The sequence below is a fragment of the Monomorium pharaonis genome, chromosome 8 (genome assembly GCF_013373865.1).
Source record: "Monomorium pharaonis isolate MP-MQ-018 chromosome 8, ASM1337386v2, whole genome shotgun sequence".
NCBI classification, from domain to species: Eukaryota; Metazoa; Arthropoda; class Insecta; order Hymenoptera; family Formicidae; genus Monomorium; species Monomorium pharaonis.
This window is the reverse complement of record NC_050474.1, coordinates 13,283,667-13,306,349: the sequence shown is the minus strand read 5'-3', so window position 1 is coordinate 13,306,349 and position 22,683 is coordinate 13,283,667. Positions and strand designations below refer to the sequence as shown.

Below are 22,683 nucleotides of genomic sequence, written 5' to 3'. Positions count from 1 at the left end.
CTCCATCCTCCTTCTCTTCTCAGCTATCCTCTCCGCCTCCTCGTCCGGTTTCTTTACTCTCATCTTCCCGCTCATTTACTTTTTTTATCCCATGCCTCGCTTGTCCTCCTTACCGCTTCCTTACTCGGCGTATCCATTGTCTCTCTATTTCCTGCTCCTCTCTTTTCTCTCTGGTTCCTTCCATGTGACTTCTCTCCCTCCTCTCTCCTGCTTTTGATACCTCATCCGCCCCTTCCTGCCGCTCTCCACATTCTCCTTTTCTTCACTTCTTCTCTACCTCTGCCTCTGCTTCTACTCTTCTTCCTCTTCCCTGCTCCTCCACCCTGCTTCTCTCCCTCCTTTCTTTCTCTCGCGCTTCTCTTTCTGTCCTTTCCTGTGTTCTCTCTAGCCTCTTTTCTGCCCTCAGTCTCCTTATTAGCTTTACTTCATCGCCTCTTTTCCTTTCTTCCAAGTCCCATCTCCTTCATCTCCCCACCAACTCCTCCACACCTCTCTTATCTCTCTCAATTTCTTGATTATCTCTTCCATTCCCCTTGCCTTCTTTCTCATTAGTACTCTCCCCGTCAATTTTTCTCTCCACCACCACCACCATTTTTCTTGGCGGACCACGTGTTTGGAAATGTAAGCGTTCCCAAATCTGCTACCACCATATTCTCTCTCAGTCTTGCCAACCGAGTCTTTGCTCCTCGCATTCCACTGCACGCACTTCTCACTCACCAGTCAACGCCATCTGCCATCGTCTCTTCTTTCCCTTGGCCGCCGCTCCACTTGCCTAGGCATTCTTGCTTTCAGCTCAATCCTTCCTCCTTACAACTCTACCACCTATCTTCTTCTCCGACCTTTCTTCTCCCACCTCTATTCCCAACCGCCGCTCCAATTTCTGCTCGCTCATCCTCGCTCCTTCTCCGTATTTTTGCATCTCCACTGCTCCTCCTCCTCCATCTCCCGTCTCCTCCCTTTAATTGTACTTATTCTCTACTACACACTCTTCACGATTAACCACCTTTTAACCCTCCTTCACACCTCCAGTCTCCTATTTCCTCATCTTGCTTCAGAGCATCACCGACACACCTCACTCTGTGGCGCCATTTTTCTTCCTCGGCAACTTAATAATATAACAATATTATTAAAATATTATTACCTTTTTCGCAATTTTACATATATTGTAATATTACAGAGAAATTATTATAATATTAAAAAAATTTTTTATGGCTATAAGTGTTTCCACAGAAATCCATTGCAGAAATAGTTAACAAAATTTCGATAATATCATTACACACACACACACACATACGAACACGCGCGCGCGCGCGCACGCACACACACACACACACACAGTCTATATAATATATGTGTATATATAATGCATAAAACTATATGTGTATATATAATGCAATATATTGGTATTACTATAATATTACTGCAATATTATGCTTTGAGTGGGTATCATATACTGATATTATTATCAGAGATCGGCAAAATATTAATAATAAATTAATGATAACCACTTACATAAGTAATCATTAATTAAACAAATCTGCTTTTAAATTATTTTATTAATAAAATAGTTGAATTAAAAAATTTTTGATTACTTGATTAATCAAATAATCAAGTTTGAAGACTATGTGATTACATGATTAATCAGGTAATTAAAATAAAAAATTTTTTATTACTTGAATAATCAAATAAAATAAATTTTTGATTATTTGATTAATCAAGTAATCAGGTTCGATAAATATTTGATTACATGATTAATCAGGTAATTGGAATAAAAAATTTTTTTAATATTAAAAGTTATTTTGTTGTATTGGCTCTTGTTATAAATAATCTAGAATTTCGTATAAGAGTATCGAGAGCCAAAGCTGGATGTTAGTGGCTTAAATTATATTATTATGTACAAATCTTGGAGAGTAAGAACAGACGTTTCGGCGCATTGTTTTCGGCCATCTTCAATGTAAAATTACTTATAAATATAATACAAATAGTTAAATATAATACAAATTCGTTAACTTGTCGTTAGAAGTAACATTCCAGTGTGCATACTGTTGTATGGCGATATAACTTGTTGACAGATGTTAATCTTCTCTATTACTCGGAAACTTGTATGGAAAGTTAGAGGTTCCCATTCTTTGCAATTGAATGGATTAGGATTCTAGTTCGTCATGTGATTTTCTGTGTACAATTGGTAATTATTGGACAAAAAATCAAGCACGACATACTCCACATTGTAAAAAAAATTTTTTTTTATTCCTTGAATAATCAAATAATCGAAATAAAATGTTTCAATTATTTGATTAATCGAGTAATCAGGTTCGAAAAATATTTGATTACATGATTAATCAAGTAATTGAAAAAAATTTTTTTTTTTATTGCTTGAATAATCAAATGATCAAAATAACAAATTTCGATTATTTGATTAATTAAGTTTGAAAAATATTTGATTACATGGTTAATCAAGTAATCAGAATAAAATTTTTTTTATTGAATAATCAAATAATCGAAATAAAAAATTTTGATTATTAAATTAATGAAATAATCGGAAAAAAGATTGATTAATTATATTAAGTAATTGGGTTTAAAAACTTTGATTATTCGAATAATCAGTAAAATCAAAATAATCAAATTAAAAATGATTACCTGATTAATAAAGTAATTTGAATAAAAATGTTTGATTATTTGATTAATTAAGTGATCTGGTTTAAGAATTACTTGATCAATCGGGAAAATATTTTTATTATTTGATTATTTAAATAATTAAAAGTATATGAAACAAAATTAGATTAATAAAAATAAAGAAGGCATATAATGCAAGTAATTCATATATATTTTTAATTGTTTTTGACAATATTTATGGTTTTACACAGCACTCTTTTTTTCAAAATTTTTCTGTTAAACGGTTAAATTTCGCAATATCGAACATGGTAACGCAACTAAATAGTCTTTCCACTGGAGCTGACAATGTATTAAAGTATTAAATTTAATAAATGTTAATTTTTTTATAAGGTAAGCATGTAAAATTAATAAATAATTTTTCTGATCTTAGCAAAAACGTTGAAACTCAGTGTCACATGTAGTCTGAAGAGTGTTTGGAATAATTGTTGCAATTTTATGATTATTGAAATCAAAACCGTCATTAATAATTTTGACTTCCATTGTGTTTTGTGATGGAGGCTCGTAGCATGAAGCAATGCCATTTTTTATTGTGATAATTACATTTTTTTGAGCCTTAATATTCAAACACTTAAGCTACTTTAATTTAAATTTGGGATGTGTAATAGCCGCAACAACTGCCTGTGTTCCTTCCTCAACAATATTATGGCATTTTTGACCGGTGCTAGGTTAACCCATCTCAGGTGCATTTCCTCTAGAACTGGCCAATCACAGTTATTCCCTTCTTCAGAAGAATGGCTGTGATTGGCCTTATGACATCATTAATCGCTTCCGGAGCAATTAATCCAGGCCGGTTGAAAACGCTATTAAATAAATTATTTATAAAATAAATCTAAAATAGAAAAAAAGTGCATTGTAACTATTAATTCATGCAATTAGACAATGAAAACTTAACTTAGTTTTAAATATAATACCATTTTTTACCTTGTTTCTAAACTATTTATTGGTATAGAAGCCAATTCTTTGCAATAAATTAATTCTGTGTTGACTAACTTTTGCAATTTGTGTTTCTTGCGGAAATAATTGTTGGTAGCAGGTAGCCATAACTGATGTTAGCTACCTTGGAGAATATCAAGGGCTTCTGCAATTGCTTGAATGCATTTTACGTATTTTCTATAAATCTTTAAAATAAATAACATATTACAATTAATAACGTATTAATTGTAAAAATTAAGAAATTTTTATTTTATATTATTTAAAATGTGTATTACATAAAATTATTTGTTGTTAAAGAGTTTGACTCATCAAGTTTAGCACACAAGATGATTAATTTTTTGTAACCCTTTGTGTGCAAGTGGGACATATTCGTCCCACCTTTTTATCATCGATTTTTTAAATATTTAACCCTTTTTCATGTATTATGATACGGTTTTTTACTTTTTCGAGTAGCTAAGGGTTCAGTATTGATATTTTGAGTATTAAGGAATCGATATGTTTATTATTTTCATTGTACTAAATAAATGAGTTGAAAAATATGTAAATTTACGCGAAATAATTCAGTTGTGGAAAAAAAGCCCTATAAATATATGTTTTTTAGATCGTAGAATTTAAATCTGAACTCAGATTTTTAAAATTAAAAATGGCGGATTTAATATAGCGGACGAAAGGAGGATGTTAAAAATAGACCGATTTTTGCCCCCGAAGGTGTAAGTAAAAGGAATAGCGGTTTTTACAGATTTTGACCTTCTAAAAACATATTGAGAAGTTTGTGGGGGTTGGAAAACACCGTAAAAATTGAATAAGAATATGGTAAATATTGTAGAAATTTAAATGATGTATTGAGCTAAAATCCACCCGTATGAGTTTTTTGGGGAGGTTAAAGGGAAAAAAGGTAAAAGAAAGTATGTTTTGTGTGCGTTTGTAAGGGAAAATGTAAGGAATTAAATGTGGGGACGAAGGTAGTTGCAAAAATCTGCAAATAATTTTAAGAATAATAACTTCTGATTGTATATATGTTATTTTTTTTTAATTTTATTTTTTATTTAATTAAAATGTGAAAAAAGATGAAAATTGAAATATACAAAAAAATAAAAATATATAAAAATAAAAATACAACACATTAAAAAACAAAATAAAATGGAACTAATATCTTGTCACATTCTTGTTGCGGGTTCGGGTTTGGCAGAACGAGATTAAAAGAACCGAAAGATACAAAAAAATAGTTTTGGGAAGGTGAAATGTACAAAGCATACTCACATACAGTTTACAAAATTATAAACAAGTTTACAAAATGACATAAGTTTTATTAAATAAATCAAAGAACCTATTTACGTTTATATACACAATCAAAAGTTTAATTGCTTACATTTTCACTTACAAACGCACACAAAACATACCTTCTTTTACCTTTCTTCTCTTCAACCTTAAAAAAAAACTCATAGGTTTCATAATGCTTAATACATCCTTTCTACAATTTATCACATTCTTCTTTTTGTTCAATTTTCACGGTGTTTCCCAACGCCCACAAACTTCTCAATATTTTTTTTGTATTTAGGTCAAAATCTATAAAACTATTCCTTTTACTTACACCTTCGAGGACAAAAATTGCCTCGTTTTTAACATCTCCCTTTAAAAATTTATTTAATTTGCGCGAGGATCTGTAATAAGGGATTTTCGGTTTATGCTGATTATGAGTATGCTGTTTATGGTGAAATTAGATTCTGAAATTTAAGATGGCGGATTTAATGTAGTGGAGAAAACATCGTAATTTTATTATATTTTAGCAAAAATCCCCGATAGGTAATTTTGGATAAATAAACATTGCATCCGCCATTGTAAATTTTTAAAATCTGACTTTGGATTCGTAATCAGCGACCTCAAAAACCTCTAGATACAACATTAAGAAAAAAGGAGAATTTCAGACAATAATGCTCCACTCAAAGACTTAAATTAATAAATTGTTTGAAACAATCAAATAACGAATTCCATCGCATAACAACCGATCTTTTTAGTGCCTGTTTTAATGTTTCGACGATAATCTCATATTTTTTAGGAGATTTTGCCAACTTCCATAATATTGTACATTTATGTATTATGTTGTACGTTAATATTTTCACATGAATTAATTCCCATTAAAATATTATTTGTTGCAACTAAATACAGGATGTGACCAGCACACTTTTGATGAGTCGGTAATAATGGAGAAATGATTTCTTTGAATGGCACTATTTTAGTGGATTTACGTTCATATTAATTGTCTTGATTAACATATGTTTCAATGTAATCTAGAAAATTAAAATTACTATTAATTCTTTTAATAAAAATGATGTGTTTCAATATAAAAATTGTAAACTAGGCTGTTTTTATATCTTTATATAATTACTTAAATATTTATTTATCTACCTATCTATTTATCTATGTATCTATTCATTTACCTATCTTTATTCATTGATTATACTAGTTTAATTTTTAAGTAAATGATATTAGGTGTACAAATAAGTTTTCACCGTTTGACAAAAGTTGGGGCCACCAGTAAGTTATGGTTAATATTGTCAGATGTAAAACGCCATTATCGTAAGGTTGGACATCTGTCAACACATAACCTTGAAATATTAGTGAATTTTTATCAGTATAATATATTCTTTTGTGTGTGAAAATGTCGAGTTTTGAGCCGAATAAGCGTCATTTGCGGGAGCTTTTGATTTACTTCTTTAATTTGAAGAAATCTGCAGCTGAGGCGCATTGATTGTTTGTAGATGCATATGGTGAGGTTGCCTTGTGAGAGAAATTGTCGTGAGTGGTTTCAAAAGTTTAAGAACGGTGAATTTGACATCGAAGACAAAGAACGTAGCGGAAAGCCGAATGTGTACGAAAACGCGGAATTGGAAGCATTATTGGATCAAGATTCGTGCCAAACGCAAGAAGAACTTGCACTTACATTAGGGATGACTCAACAAGCAATTTTATATTGGTTGAAATCATAAATGCCCAATTTTTGATAAAAAACGGCGGAAAATTATTTGTGCACCTAATATTTTTAACATAGACTAGCCTTTGTAAAGTTCAGAATCATCTAAATTAACTCCAAATTTCCTAAAAGCTTTTAGGAAAGTGGACTCATTATCTGTAACAGTAGCTATTAATTTTCGCGAGATATTTCTAACTTTGAATGAATTTCATTTAATATTTGCGATCTTATCGTGTGTATGACTTCCGAAAAATCGTTTGCAAGCTATGGCGTACGAAATTCTTTGTAAAGACCTGTTCATCAATCTAAAAGAAAATACATATAGTAAAAATTAGTTAATAATATGCTGTAATAAAATTTAATGTCTTTTAAATACTTTGACAAATTTATCTTGACAGAAATTTTTATTGCCGGTTTGAATGATATAAGATCAAAAAAATATATATTTTAATATTACCAATACGAGCTAATATTAATTATACTAAATATTCGCGTCTATAATTAATTGTTTAAATTTACAATTATTAACATGTACTGCACTCTGACAAATTCTTCAGTCTTGAAACACAATTTTTAGTTAGAATATGTTATATTACAATTTAAATTGAATAGTAATTAAATTAATTCACACAGAATACTAGGAGATCAAGGTTCAAATCCTGGCTAAGGTGTTAATTTTTACTATAATTTCTTTACTGGTTTTTTTCTGGAATTTAAGAGACAGATCTTATTGTATATATGCTTGTTAGCATCAAAGATATTAAATTGTTAGTCAATTTAATTTGTAATATTACACATTCCGACTAAGAACGATGTTTTAAGACTGATGAAATTGTCGGCGAGCAGTAAATGCAGTAAGTGTAAATTTAAACAATTATACACGCGAACATCTAGTGTTGGCTCGTATTGGCGATATTAAAATATATATATTTTTGATTTTAAATGCTCTTATTAAATTAAATATTGGATTAGAAGAAAAGTAATGTCGTATTTTTTTATTATTGAAGAAAGAACTTTCTACTTTATGTGTGAAAAATTACATAACTACCCTCCAAAAGTAGCAAAAAGTTATAGAAAACAACGAGCTGTTACATATCAATAATTAAAATTATTTCCAAAAACATTAAGAGAAAGGGAGGTAAGATGACGACCTCAAGGTTTGTTGATTTTTCCTAATTTCTGTGATGGTGTAAAAATAATGATCTTTTTTTTTAGATTTACTAAAGTCTTTTGTATTTAACATAAAAATTAAAAGCTGTTAAATAAATTAGAATTTTAAGAAATTTTGATTTTCTAAGAACGTGTCAATTTCGTCATCTTGCCTATCTATATGGGTAAGATGGCTTTCAGTAGCGAAAAAGTTAAATTGCGTGACATTGTACTCTATCTATTGTTTATCTGTATAAACACCAATTTTCTTATGTACTTAATAATATGTTATATTAATACACCTACTTTGTTTTTTAAAAATAACGAAATTAATAAATTACATACGATAAAATTTATCTACAGATTACCAGTATAACCAGTATCACAAATCATAAACTTAATTTGCATAACATTAACGCAATTACGTTCGTTGCAGAAAATCTGCAAGTACAAATGCGTCATCTGGCGTCATCTATCATCTTATCCGCAATTGTAGTATTTACTTATTTGTTTAATGAACATGTTACACTGCGAGAAATAAAAAATATGAATGCATTAGTATATGCGTTTTTAACTATACTATATCATGATTTTATTTTAAAACCGAAAGTATTTACTATGATTACGTCATTCCCTATAAACAGATGCCAAAAAGTTATGGGTGTACTTAAAACACATTTCTTATTATATTATCCACTTTTGTGGACCGATGTGAAACCAAACTACAAGAGATAATCTACTATTACTTATCTAAAGCCTTTAATGAGTTCAACATCAGGTCGATATCTGTTCTTAGAAACATTAAATTAGATTAGATTCTTATCCTTTTTTCTCCTACTTTTTTCCAATTTAATGGTTTTAATTTTATGATAATAAAAATTAATATTTTAAGATTTTTAAGACAATTATTATATTGTTGCAATAACATTTTTACAATAATTATCCAATGAATTACACCCATATGCGACTAGTCCAAATATCTGCTGTTATACATACATAATTTGTTTTCAAAATTTTGTCTTTTATATTTATTATTTTGTTTTTATATGATTCTTCACTTTTACGCACTAAGGTGGATAAATGATGTAATTGTTTACCATATTTACGAATGTTCATGTTTATAACAAACTTATATCTATAATTTATGTCTATAATATTTGAATGAATATACTATCCATTTTAAAATTTAATTAAATTTTTTGTTTATTGTAAATGAAAAAGAATATTTAAAGTTTCATGCATATAATAAAAAATAAATTGTAGAATATTGTATTATTAAAATTTAATTACAATATATGTTAATTACAATAATACCTTCAAAAATTTTCCGGAAGGATGGTTGCTGAACAGTATTGTATGGCGCAAAATTATCAAGAATATATTTAATAATATTTGGCTCAAATTCCCTTTGAGAAAAGTAGTAAGCTTTACAATTCTTTCGATTCTGAGAAGTTTGAAGGCGTTGTTTTTTAGCCACGCAATAATTCTCACATTCCGTTAATTTCTGACTATGTACTCTCTGGAAATAGTTTAGTAAGAAAAAAATTATTTTTGTAATAACAAAATAATATCGTACAAATTGTTGTTAATGTTTTTTATTAAGCTGCAAACTTAAACACTGTGAACTAAATTCCACTATTTTTAATTTAAATGTAATAATATTATATTATCAATAATTTTTTAAATTGTTGCATTTAAATTACCTTTAAATGAGTTTTAAAATTAAGTGAAAAATATAAAGTTCTGCTTATAACGGAAGTTTTATTATGCTTTAATTTACATATTTGACATATTCTATAAAGTTATAAACTTTTCCTATGGAAGACGAGAGTGACAAATCAGGCACAAACCATGTACCATCTAAATATGAACGTTTGTTACATTCTTTTTTAAGATCAACTTTTTTAATAGTTTTACATATTGTATGTAATTGACTTTCGGAAATATTGTTATTATTACATATAAAAATATGTTTATAATATTTTACGAGAAAAGATTTAAATAAGAATTTTACAAAAAGGAAAATCTCCTGTATGAAAAATATTACTACATATTATTAAACATGTAATAAAATAAATATAAATTAGTTAAAGAAAGAATGATAAAAAGGCAAATAAAATCATTCAATGATATTCACAAAACTAAAAAATTACGAATATTTTTTCGAATTTAATACATTTATAGAATTTATAATAATGTTTCTGTGAATTGTTAAAGACTTCCCCATCAATCTTAGCCAAGAATTGTTTTTATTTTATTGAATGCGAAATGCATATTTTGTTTTTGAATCAAAAATCAGATATTTTAGCTAACGTTAATTCTAATAATTATTTACATGGTCATAATGGAAAGCAAATAATACTCTATGATAACAAAAAATTTGCTTAGAATTAACAGTAAAACTGCATATTATAATTAAAAATGAAAAAAATAAATAAACAATTGCAAGGGATGAATCAAAAAATTCTTTTGACCCCTTTTTAACCCCTCCAAACTCCTATTCTTTAGATATCAGTTATGTTGTTTTTTTTCTGATTACATGAATTAATAGTTATAATGTACAATTTTCTTTCCATTTTACATTCAAATTTTGCAAAATTTAATGTTGACAAAGAAACAAACAGTTATAGCAATTGTTTCTTGCATACATTTTTTGTATTTCTATTAGTCTAATTTTATTTTGTATACTTTTAACTTGTTATTTTGTTGAATGTCGATTAACATTTTATGATTAATTATTGATTGAACAAGTATGGTGATTAATGAAGCAATCAAAATGTAATGAAATGAAGTAACCGAGAAATTTATTTAAAAAGAAACCTGATTAATCAAGTAATCAGAAGAAAATTTTTTTGATTATTTGATAAATCAAAAAAAATTTATTCCGATTACTTGATTAATCAAGCAAATAAAATTTTTTCCCGGTTAATTCAAGTAATTGAAATTTTTTATTTTGATTATTTAATTATTTAAGCAATAAAAAATTTTTATTCTGAATATTTGATTAATCATGTAATCAAATATTTTTTAAATTTGATTACTAGATTAATCAAGTAATTGAAATTTTTATTTGGATTATTTGATTATTTAAGTAATAAAAAAATTTTTTCCAATTACTTGATTAATCATGTAATCAATTAGTTTTGAGATTTGATTATTTGATTAATCAAACATTTTTATTTTGACTTTTGATTATTCAAGTAATGAAAAAATTTTTATTCCGATTATTTGATTAATCAAATAATTAATAATCAAAGTAAAAAATGTTACTGAAAACATAGATAATGTCGATCCCTGATCATTACACTCTACCTTCCTAATTGCTCTATTTTTTATTTATTTAAATTAATATATTATATATATATATATATATATATATATGTGTGTGTGTTTTTCTTTTGTAGAGGATCTCCGTCTCATCCCAGCATGATGGGTGGACCAATGCCAGTTCGTGGACCTACACAAGGACCTCGGGGCACTGGTGCAGGTATGCGTGGACAGATGGGACGAGGCGATTACGGTTAGTACTAATCTTGGTTCTCTCTTTTTCTCTTGCTGTTTTGTGTGTTTTTTTTTTCTCCCAAACGTTTAACAAACAGCATTTTAGATTTTTGTGTTAAGAAAAAAAAGTAATTCTTTATATCACATATCAATATATATTATACACATGCTTATATAATTTCGTTTTTTAAGTAATATTTAATATTTATTTAAATATTAAAAGGTATTCTTTATAATGTCACCATTGAATTATTTGTTACATTTGACTCATAGAATATTTAGTAAAATATGCTGAAATGTATATTAGTAAATTAATAATATATTAATATATTATTTAATTAATAATTAATGTATTATTATGATTATATTCAAGATATGCGATATATTATGAAATATATTATACACCACAATAAATTATAGTTATATAATAATATGTCCAGATTATGTAACTTTTTATATGGAAAAAAAATGTTAGAAAATACATCAATAAATCATTAATTATAATTTAATTGAAATTATAGAAATTTTGTTGTATAATTACAAAATGTGGATGTTATATTTGTAATTCTGTTTAAATTAAACTATTAACATAGTTTACTTGTTCTATACAGGATGATACAGAATAACCACTTGTCCTTCAACAGACATTCAGAATCGAATTTTGAGACAATTTTTTGTTTGATAAAAATTTATCCGTACCTTGGATTTGGATTCAGCGGGGTTAAAATACATAAGGATTGACTAGTCTGGTCCGCCGGACTAACATAAAAAAAAAATTTTTTTTAGGTTAGGAAAAATAAGCTAACTTTGCAATTCTGACCTTGGATTTGCATTCAGTGCGTTAAAATACATAAGGATTGACTAGTCTGGTCCGCCGGATCAACCACTTTTTTTGTGTGCCTGTGAAATTGTATGATTAAGAAATGATGATTAAAATAAATTAATCAGTATTTTTATTTTAAATTGCCGCATTTTGATTTTTGAAAACACCCGCGTGTAAATAAATTGCACTATCTCCTGTACTCGGTTTGTAATCCGCCAATTATGTTTGCTTAAAACTTAAAAACTCTTTGGACAAATTTTTACCAAAGGACAAATCGTCTCGGAATTTAATTACGAATATGTCTGTTAAAGGATAAGTGGTTCTTTTAAATAATCCTGTAGATAAATTTGCAATTGTTTTCATATAATTTTTATATTAATTATATATATATTTTTTTATTTGATTTTGTTTATCTTAGATTGAAAATATTTAGTACATTAATAGTTCTATATGTCAATTCTTTTTGTAATATTTACTTAACATAAACATTCGCATGCTTTTGGGAATTTTTCATCTCATTATGTACCTTAGCTTAAGCGCATGATAGAGTTTGAACGTGAGTAAGAAATACTTAACATTTTTGTATTATAGTTTTTTCGCAAAATTTTTTTTCTTGATTAAAATCATTTTTTATCTTTTTTTAAAAGAAATTCTTCAAATTTTATTTAGATGATAATATTCTCTGAAAATATTTTATATCAAACAATGATATAATTATTTACGATTTTACGTTAATTTGTCGTTATTTATTAGAATATATTTGTGATTTGGAATTATTTGTGTTTATACTTTATTGACATAAAATAAAATATTTTTGAAGAATCACATAAAGTGAATTATATTTTATAATTTAATTGTTGCTGTAAACATCTCAAATTCAAAACATATCTCCCCCCAAAAACGGTAAATTGACGTAAAATCGTAATTATTATGTATTGTTTGATATAAAATATTTTTAGAGAATAAAATAAATAGATAAATTTTTTATGTAAATTGTGTAGAACGTTATGAGAGATATAAATTATTTTTACTTTTAAGAATATTTAGATATAAATTGTATCACTACGTTGTAATGAGAAATTTTTTAGATAAATTGTTAAATTAACTTCAGGTATCAATTTTAAAGTTACAAGTTAAAAATTTGATAACTTTTAACTTAGTTAATTTTAAATTAAAGTTTAATTCTAAAATTAGTTTTTTAAATAAACATACAAACTTTTTTTAAGTTAAAAATTTATCTACGTAAAAGATTAATATAATATTTTTTTATTATTTTATAAATTTGCAAATATTAAATTTATTTGATGAGTCACATAATTGTTTCGTTATTCAGAGTAATTTAATTTTTAAAAATTATATTCTAATTTATTAAAAATTAACTTTTAATTTAACTTAATTTAGTTTTAAAAAAATTGATTTTATACCCATGTAATTTAGTTATTTGTAATTTACATAGTTTAGTTTTTATTTATACGTAGTGCATATTTGCTTTTATTTAATTATGCAGTTTTTATTTTATGAAATATAAATTATGTTTATCATAACTATATCGTTAATTATTACTCTATCTACTATTTATCTTACCCACACAAATACACACACACACACACGCGCGCGCGCGCGCGCGCGCGTATATGTTAGATGTGTGCTTAGTGTTTTATATAATTCAAATACCTTATCGCCTTACCACTGCTACTTCCTATCTGATATCTATTTCTTTTCTTTAACCAAAATAACAATTGCATGTATATTTTCTTATCTGTTTTGTATCTTTTTTGGTGCCTCAGTGACAATTACTTTTGTGGAAGCACAAAATATCACATGCTTACATAGTTTTTACATAATGTTCTTTTTATTTATTTTTGTGTTTATATGAGCGTGTGTGAATCTCATGTGTTACTTAGTACGATGCATCATCAATTCGAAAATCTGTTTACAGCTCTCCAGGAAATAGGTAAGCCGTGATGGTGAATGATGAATGCAAACAATTGTAAAGTGTAGATCTGTGTATTTTCTTCTTTTGTTATGTTAATTTGATTTAAATATACAATATTGCGAGATCATTGAAAATTATTAAAGTCTTTCTTGACAAAATTTATATAAAGTTTTTATCATTTTAAATATGTATTTACGTTGTGGGATATTTTTTCACGTTTTTGTAAATGTCTGATGAAATATTTTTATGAAATTTAAAAAGTTAGAATTCTCTTTATTAAATTACTTTTTATTCTTTTATCATTTATTATCTTTTATTGAATTGTTTTTTAAACTTATTGATTAATATTTGAGATAAAAAGTTAAAATTATTATTATTATATTATAATAGGATTCTGTTTATTAAATTACATTCTATTATTTTATTATTGTAATATTATTATTATATTACATTTTATTATTACGATTTTATTATTGTTATATTTTTTTAATTCTTTGATTAATATTTTTAAGATACTTTATTATTTATTTTTGTTAAACAGAAAATTATTTTAGATTTTAGGAACATTTTCTTTGGGATAACTTGAAATTTTTGAATGGTCTTGCAATTTTCTATCCTAGAAAATGTGATGGTAATAGGGTAATTAGTGCAGTGCAATTTTGTATTGTACATATACTGAGTGTTTTTAAAATTATTTTCTTTTTTTGTAATCAGAACTGTATTTTCCATACAAATATTTTATTCTTGATATACTTAATTTAATACTTTTTTTTTCTCTTTTATTTCTATTATTATATATTGGCATTTTTCAAAAATATATATCTTTTCCCGGCATGCCTTTCTTATGATATCGAAACAGTATTATATTTGAGTAAGTTGTTTAATTGGATATATCGTGGCTAAATTTGGGTCTATTTGTAATGTGTGTTTTTATAGATTATGATTACGACTATTACGGTTATGGGGATTATCGAGGTGGCTACAGTGATCCCTATTACGATGACTATTATCGATACGAAGATTACTATTTCGATTATGCGCCGCCTCCGCCACCTGCCAGAGGGAGAGGCAGGCAGCCTCAACCGGTGGGTCGCCTTTTTAATGGTTCTAAAAAGTCGTTTTTTGTTTCTGGAATCATTATTACTTTATATATATATATACACACACACACACACGCGCGCGCGCGCGCGTGCGTGTGTGTGTGTGTGTGTGTATCAGCAGTAGTTTGACTGTGGCACAGTGTTCGATATTCTCCTAATTGTATATTTCTCTCCAATTTTTCGTAATCCAGACCGATACTTGTCCATTTTCTCTATCTGAGCGTATAAATTAATGCTGGCTAATTGGGTATGCGTTAGCTTTACTATAATTATTTTTATTAACCCAAGGAAATGTACATCTTAATATAATTTCGATTTTATAATATTAAATGCACCATACTCACTGTAACTTGAATTTTTAATGAATCTAAAGTAAGAGCGGGAGTAAAAGTGAGAGAGAAAGAGAGAGAGGGGGGGGGGAGAGTAACTTGCATAGCACAAACGTGAAATTAACATGTCAGGAGTGTCAAATTATGAATTTTTAATTAATATTTTAAAATTAGATTAAACATTGTAGAAATGTCTAATCTGATTCGTTGAATTAATGTTTATTGAATGTTATTCAATATTGATGCAATTTACGTACATTAAATTTTGTACATTATATAGATTAGTAGAGAGGCACCGAATTTGGACTACTTTGTTTTTAGACAATATTACTTAAATAATAGTTACAAAATCAGATGTTGAGAACATGAATATAAATTGGGAATTGATATTTTTTATCAAATGGTAGTAAATTTTTATAATACTGTTTCGTATGTTTTTAATAATTGATGTTTTTGTGACACATCAAAAAAGGGCAAAATAGGTGCCTAATCTGGTATTTGTATACGATAGAAGTATTAATGTTACGTGTTAATGATTTATATATCTTATTATATATTATGTAGTCCTATAGATTCAAAGTTGTTTTGTTAGAGTTGTCTAAGACAGAATCGTGCAAATATAACTCTCGTTTTTGACTCGTTTTTAGCAGATTTTATATACAAAAGAATATGAATGAATAAAATGTTTTTTTTATTTTTTTAATTAATTAAGCAGGTTATTTTTATCGGTATTTGTATGGTGCCATGTTTAGTTTTCAAGAAATAAAGGAGTTCTAATTTAAAAAACTGTTCTTAATTCGGTGCCTTTATCTATATAAAATTATATTGTCAAAAAATTGAATGAAATAAATGTACAAAACTAGTTTTTAAATTGTCGAATAATTGAATAAAATAAATGTACAAAATTAGTTTTTAAATTATTGAAAAAGTTAAAGTTTAAAAAGTAATATTGATTTTATTATTTGAAATTAATTTTCCATTTTTGTACAATGTTGTGTGCGTGCATGCGTGCGCGCGCGCGTGTGTGTGTGTATGTGTGTGTACAATATATGGGTATATATGTACATATATGTATAATAAATATATATGTATATATACACAATATACACATACATACACACGCACTCACACACAGAATCACATTGAAAAAACATTTATACTTAATAACAGTCAACATTGCTACGCCTTAGCGTTCAATAATTTTGATATTTTTTGACATTGGTTTTGTGTTGTATGGGGTAAAATGAGAGAGAAGAGAAAGAGGAATAGAGAGAAGGGGAAGAAGAGAAAAGAATGCTATTAAGATTGTGATATGATTGTATTGTATTTACATATATCCTATGATTACTAACATTAAAGCTTTGATACTAAGATTAAACCTTATAATCCGAACACATTGCCACTTTCAAATTGCTTGCAAATCATATCTGAGCCATGGTAGACCCATTCTAAATTTTTAAAGCAGAATACAGCCGGGAAAAGCAATTTAAATTGTAAAAAAAGGAGTAAAAAACGAAATAATAGGTTAAAAGCAGTAACCTGTAAAAAGTAAATATCCATAAATCCTCCCTTCAAGAAAGAAGAGCGCACATTTTATAGTGTTGCAAGATCTCTTAACACCACTTTACCATTTACTATTATTCTAGCGCAGCTTCCGAAGAACTCCAGATGTAGGAAGAAAAGCAGTGTACAGGATTTTATATATCGTCGTTTTATATATTACAACTCCAATGTACGAATAATTTGTTTTTTCTTCTTGTAGAGCGACGTTGCGTCTCGTGGCTCGGATATGATGTTATACTTTTCTATGTCAAGTTGCAGGGTTATCCAAACAATGACAAAAGGGAGCATATGGGCGCCCTGCGCGAAAGAATTTATTTTATTTTGTTCTATTTTTATATGTTTTTAAATTGCGATCAACTTTTTCTCTTGACAATATCTTACTATCGCGATAACATGTGACATACGCATTTAGATTTTTCGTACATGTTTCTTACATAATCTGTATGATATACCTATATATATATAATTATAGAGTATGTGTGCGTGCGTGCGTGCGTGCGTGTGTGTGTTAGTTATTATTTTAGAGGAGAAACTAGAAACAAATAAAGAGAATTTTCTTCGAATTGTCTTCGTATTATCTTGCATCTTCTAACATTAATTTGGTTTTTTCATTTTAGACGCAATCTTGATCGTATTCGACGATTCCGTTTGTTTCTTTCAAGAGTGTATCAGTATCTTTCATTCTTCTGAATATTTATAAATTATTTTTGATTTATTATATTTAGTTTGACATGAACTAATTCATGGTTTTTTAATTTTTTTTTCTACGAAGAAAACATTTTTTATTATCAAATTGTATTATTGTATACATCTTTTTCGCTTTACGTTATCATATTTTTTTAAATTAAATGACATGAAATATTTACTTTTTAACAAATTTTAACAAATGTCTCTTATTGGAAAGTTCAATGCGAGTTAAGAAGATAAATAATATGGCAAAAATGGACTTTTTTTATTCTCATTTAATTCGAGAATATTCTTATCCAAGTTGAGACTGAATGATCTTTTTCTTTCTTCTGTGTCAATTCTGTATTGTTAAATGAAACTGTGTGCTCCTTATATGCATTGTTAATCTTTATTCAGTTTTTTTGCAAAAAAAGATAAATTTTTGTACTATTACTATATATATCTTATACTTGAAACAAAATACTCGACAAGTCATATGCGTTGTGTAATAATACCTAATAGTAACCGTACATTGAGAGGAAAAACTTGTTAATTTGAGAAGGACTGAAAGAGAAGAGCTTATAAGAATTAAAAATTGCCTATAGGGTAACCGACTGAATTTTATATATTGAAAGAGTGATAAATACATATCATATTTTTACAATTATTGGCTCGAAAAAAGTTTACGCTCATTATGAAAATTGAAGATGTTTCAAATGATTTTGTATATAAGCATACAATTGTTTTTGTAAGGGTTGATCTTACCTGCTATGATTTTTGTAATTGTTCTTAAAGGGATGTTGCGGATGGGTCTGTTTTACTAATTAAATGCAATTATTGTTTTAGTCAAAAATTTTTTTGTTGACATAGAATTAAAAATTCTTTTCCAGAATTAAAATATAGATAATAACGGAGGATGATGCACACGAGTTTATACGAAAAACAAACAAATTAAAAAATTACAGTTTTGTGATTGACTCCTGCAGTCGACTCGTGAAAACATTTGCTGTATATAAAAGTTTTAGACTTTGTACGTACAAAACAAGTGTGTCATGGCATTACAAAAAAAATTCTGTGTCGTTGCATTACAAAAAAGAACAATTCTGTGCTTTTAGAATAAGCCTAGACGCTTCAGTATAATAGATTTCTGTTTATGAAAATCTCGTATAAATGTATGAGTGCGGATTCAGAAGAAGTCGAGTAATATGAAAAAAATTTTTTAGTTTTTGATATAAAATCCAATTCATAGATTGATATTAATATGTGTACTTTTATAGATTTGGGAATTCTGGATAAGAATTTCCAAATCTATAAAAGAAATATACGAAATCTCATTAATGATGTGCACGAATGACTATATTATCGACCCCGATCAAGTTTGAGAGGCAGTCTAGCATCCTCTTAAGGAGATCCTAAAGTCGTCTGTTTTATTGAGATTTTTTTCATTAAACTAATCTTTTAATTGATAATTTATAGAATCGTAAAACTCTTTATCGCAAAAAGAATTAAAGTACGCATCAAAATCTAGAGGAATACGGTCGAGTTAATATAAAAAACGAAAAAAAATTATTTTTGGTACGTAAAGTTGTCACTTGATGACAATATTTGCTTAAAGTACAAAATCTACGATATATATGTACAAAATAAAACTGTATTTCTTTAGGGATAACATAAACGCACAATATTGTGCAATGCAAACTAAGATTAAAAGACTAGAAAAAAAGATTAATTTCATGAACTTTTTATAATTAGAAATTCAGATATAGGTTAAAAAAAGAGCAGTCTGAAAAACATTTGTTTATTCTCGGTATAAAATCCAGTTTATATGATGATATTAATACGTGTACTTTAATTCTGGAAAAGGATTTCTGAATCTAAAAGAAATACATACGAAATCTTGTTAATGATATGCATAAATGACTCTACATTATCGACCCCGCTCAAGTTTGACGGATACTTTAGCATTTCTTTAAAAGCATTTAGAATTAAATTGAAACAAAATCATGCAATATTTAATGAAATAACTCAAGAAAATTAATTTAAAACTAGATACTTTATTATGTGTATATATAGCATAGATGTTCTGTAAGATACTTGTACAAATCAGAATTTCTAGGAAAAAAAAACTGTTTAGTCGTGTCAACTTTATATGTCAATTTTATTTTTATTAAGCAGGAGGAAAAGTTTGTCGCAAATTCTAAACAGCAATATTGGAACTAAGGAATGATAAACTTCATTTAAGTCAATGAATCTTCATAAGTGATTTATTGTTGTATGTGTTACGTGACGGTTAATCATACTTTACTAATAACATCTTATTACTTGTACACTGAATTGTGCATAGGTATGATAAAGACCAATGGAGATTGAGGAGACGGAATAGAGAGAGGATTGGGTTTCCAATATATAGCACCAGTGAACACGTTTTGCAGTTCTCGCTTTGGCAATTCTTCCCGTGCCATCCTTAACATCCATGTATATAAAAATTGTAGCTTACGCTTAAATCACATGTTTTTTTTAAATGCTTTAACAATGCTGCCGCTGCTTATTTATATAAAATACGTTTTTTGGTTGAATTTTGTTTTAGCTACCAGTGCAATAGCTTGTGTCGCTTAAAAGTTTCTGCGCCAACCAATCAGTTCGCTTTTCGCTTTACTACATTGGATAACTCTGCTAACTCCTACTGCTGTATGTAAAAGACGTGGTTAGTAAAGATTTGGTTATAGGTGATTCACCTTTTTTGCCACGTTCTCCTTTTATTCTCTCCGGTTTCTCTCTTTTCTTTTTGTGTTTTCTTTTTTATCTCGCGCTAACTTTCTCGTTTTCATTCTCATTTTCTTTGTCATCGTTTTTTTTCACGCTATGTCGTCATGGATGTATACGTATATATAAAAATCTTTATATATACGTCTACGCTTCAAACGAAATGTGGTCATATAAGCATTGGAAAAGAACTTTGATTATTCAGCAATACGTCAACTGTGACTTTTATTTTTATTGTATCTTAAGAATTGTTACTGTGAGATGTACTATGCATATAACTGAATTATGTGTAAAGCAGAAGAGACACATAAAGATATATTTATGAAAAAAAAGGAAATCAAATAAAACGCAAATGTAATTGAAATAATTGTGCAATTGTGAGATAATAAGTTGATTATTTGGGTAGGCTGGTCGTGGCCGTGGAGTAGTGCCACGTGGCCGAATCGGTGGCCCGCAAGCCCGTGGGCCGGTCAGGGGGGGACGCAACCTCGCAGCTTCAGGGGCCCGTGGGGTCCAGCGGCTGGCCGCTCGTGGGGGGGTCCGCGCCAAGGGAAGTTTACCAGGTGAGGATGGTCTGTATCTCCACAATAAATCGTCTTTTACACTCTTTACATTTAATTTCGAATTACACAAAATGCATTTACCACATATATACACATGCGTATACACACACATACGCGCGCGCTTGCGCGCAAGTGTGTGTATTTAGATGGAGAAAAATTTTTCTTAGAACGTATTCTTAAAATTATGATAATCGTAGAATAACGTGGATTTTAAAGAATATTTTACTATAAATGAATGAAATTAATTTCGTGAAATTTGAATTGTATTAAATTTATAGTAAAATTTTTTAAAGATTTTTTTGAAGAATTTTATTATATAATAATAACTTTATTGTTTTTTTTAAAGGAGTTACAAGGCGCTTTTTCTCTGCGAAGCGTTCCCGAACCGCTTACATATTTCTCATATCATCTACCGAACCGACCTGGCCATAAGCGACCCTTCACATACTACTTCCCCCCCACCCCTTCTCGCACGCCCTTCCCCCACCCCCAATCTCTACTTCTTTTTCCGGCCCTCCGTTCTGACTCTTTCTCCTCCTGTCTCCTCTGCTACTTTCAACCACCTCTCCTCTCGTTTCCTCTCCCAATCCTTTTCTCAGTGGGCCTCTCCTTTTTCTCCTTGTCTCCACTCGCTCTCTCTCCCGTTCTGTCTCCATCCCACTCGCTCCTTCTCTCTCCCGTGGTCTCCTACCTCAACTTCTCTCTGCCTTCTCCTAAGCATACAAATCATATCATTATTTTCCACCTCCGTTCTTTCTTTCCACCCCTCCTTCCCCCATTTTCCCACTTCTCTTTTTCTTTGTTACACATTCATTCTACCCCGCCAATCTCACCCTTTCCAATCCGCCATATCCCCCCCCTCCTATCTATTAAATTTTATTGTATTATACGGGATATAATATATTTTATACTGAATTATATTAAAATTGAAAAGTGAAATCATAGTATTTAATTATAAAATTACATTATTTAAAATTTAATCAAATTCTGCTAAATTATATACATTAACAATACTAAATATTACTGAAATTTGTAGTAAAATTCTTTGAAGACTCGTGCTATTTTCATATTATATACGATTATCATGATTTTGAAATAATAATTTCTAAGAGAAAATTCTGTGTACTGTCGTGAATCATTACGATACATTTGTTTGATAGGTTGTATTAATATTGTAACACACACCGTGTAAAAATTTCATAATATAAAAATGTTGATGAAGTTATCATACATATTTTTGAATATTAAAAAAAATGTTATATATTAATTATATAATACAAAGCAATTATTTATTTAAATGATGGAAAGAGGAAAAAGAAAGAAAAAGAGGATGATAGGAAAAGCGGGAGGGGGGGGGGGGAGAGAAATCAGAATTTTATTACAGTTTTATTAACAGATAACACAATTTTATTTACAGTTTTATTAATATTAATTTAATTTATGATTTTGCGGAATTAACGAAGAGAGGATATTATAATATAAAATGAAAATTTATAACAGACCAATGAACAATCATAGTAGGATTCAATAATAAGGCTCAATAATCAAGGCTGAATAATAGGATATTAATTACAATATTGAAATATGATGTAATGTAGTTTTAGATTTATGTAACTTACTTTTAATATTGCTTTCTAAGTATTTGTTTAGCTATTTCAGCATTGTTAATCCAAAAATATCTCATGATAATTGGCAAATGTATATAAATTTTTT

General features: G+C 28.2%; 1 protein-coding gene across 20 annotated transcripts in view; it reads left to right on the top strand.

Annotated features, from left to right (window-relative positions):
• The window catches only part of LOC105832312 (heterogeneous nuclear ribonucleoprotein R), a 113,478-nt gene that overhangs the window by 53,929 nt on the left and 36,866 nt on the right, over window positions 1-22,683 (top strand). For 9 of the 20 annotated variants that reach the window (XM_036290678.1, XM_036290677.1, XM_036290672.1 and 6 more), the window contains 4 exons: window positions 11,131-11,246; window positions 13,990-14,004; window positions 14,923-15,071; window positions 20,814-20,979. In XM_036290678.1, coding sequence (XP_036146571.1) covers window positions 11,131-11,246; window positions 13,990-14,004; window positions 14,923-15,071; window positions 20,814-20,979 — 446 coding nt within the window. Of the gene's footprint in view, window positions 1-11,130; window positions 11,247-13,989; window positions 14,005-14,922; window positions 15,072-20,231; window positions 20,349-20,813; window positions 20,980-22,683 lie in introns of those variants that run through there. The other 11 variants (XM_036290675.1, XM_036290674.1, XM_036290684.1 and 8 more) reach the window with 7 other exon arrangements.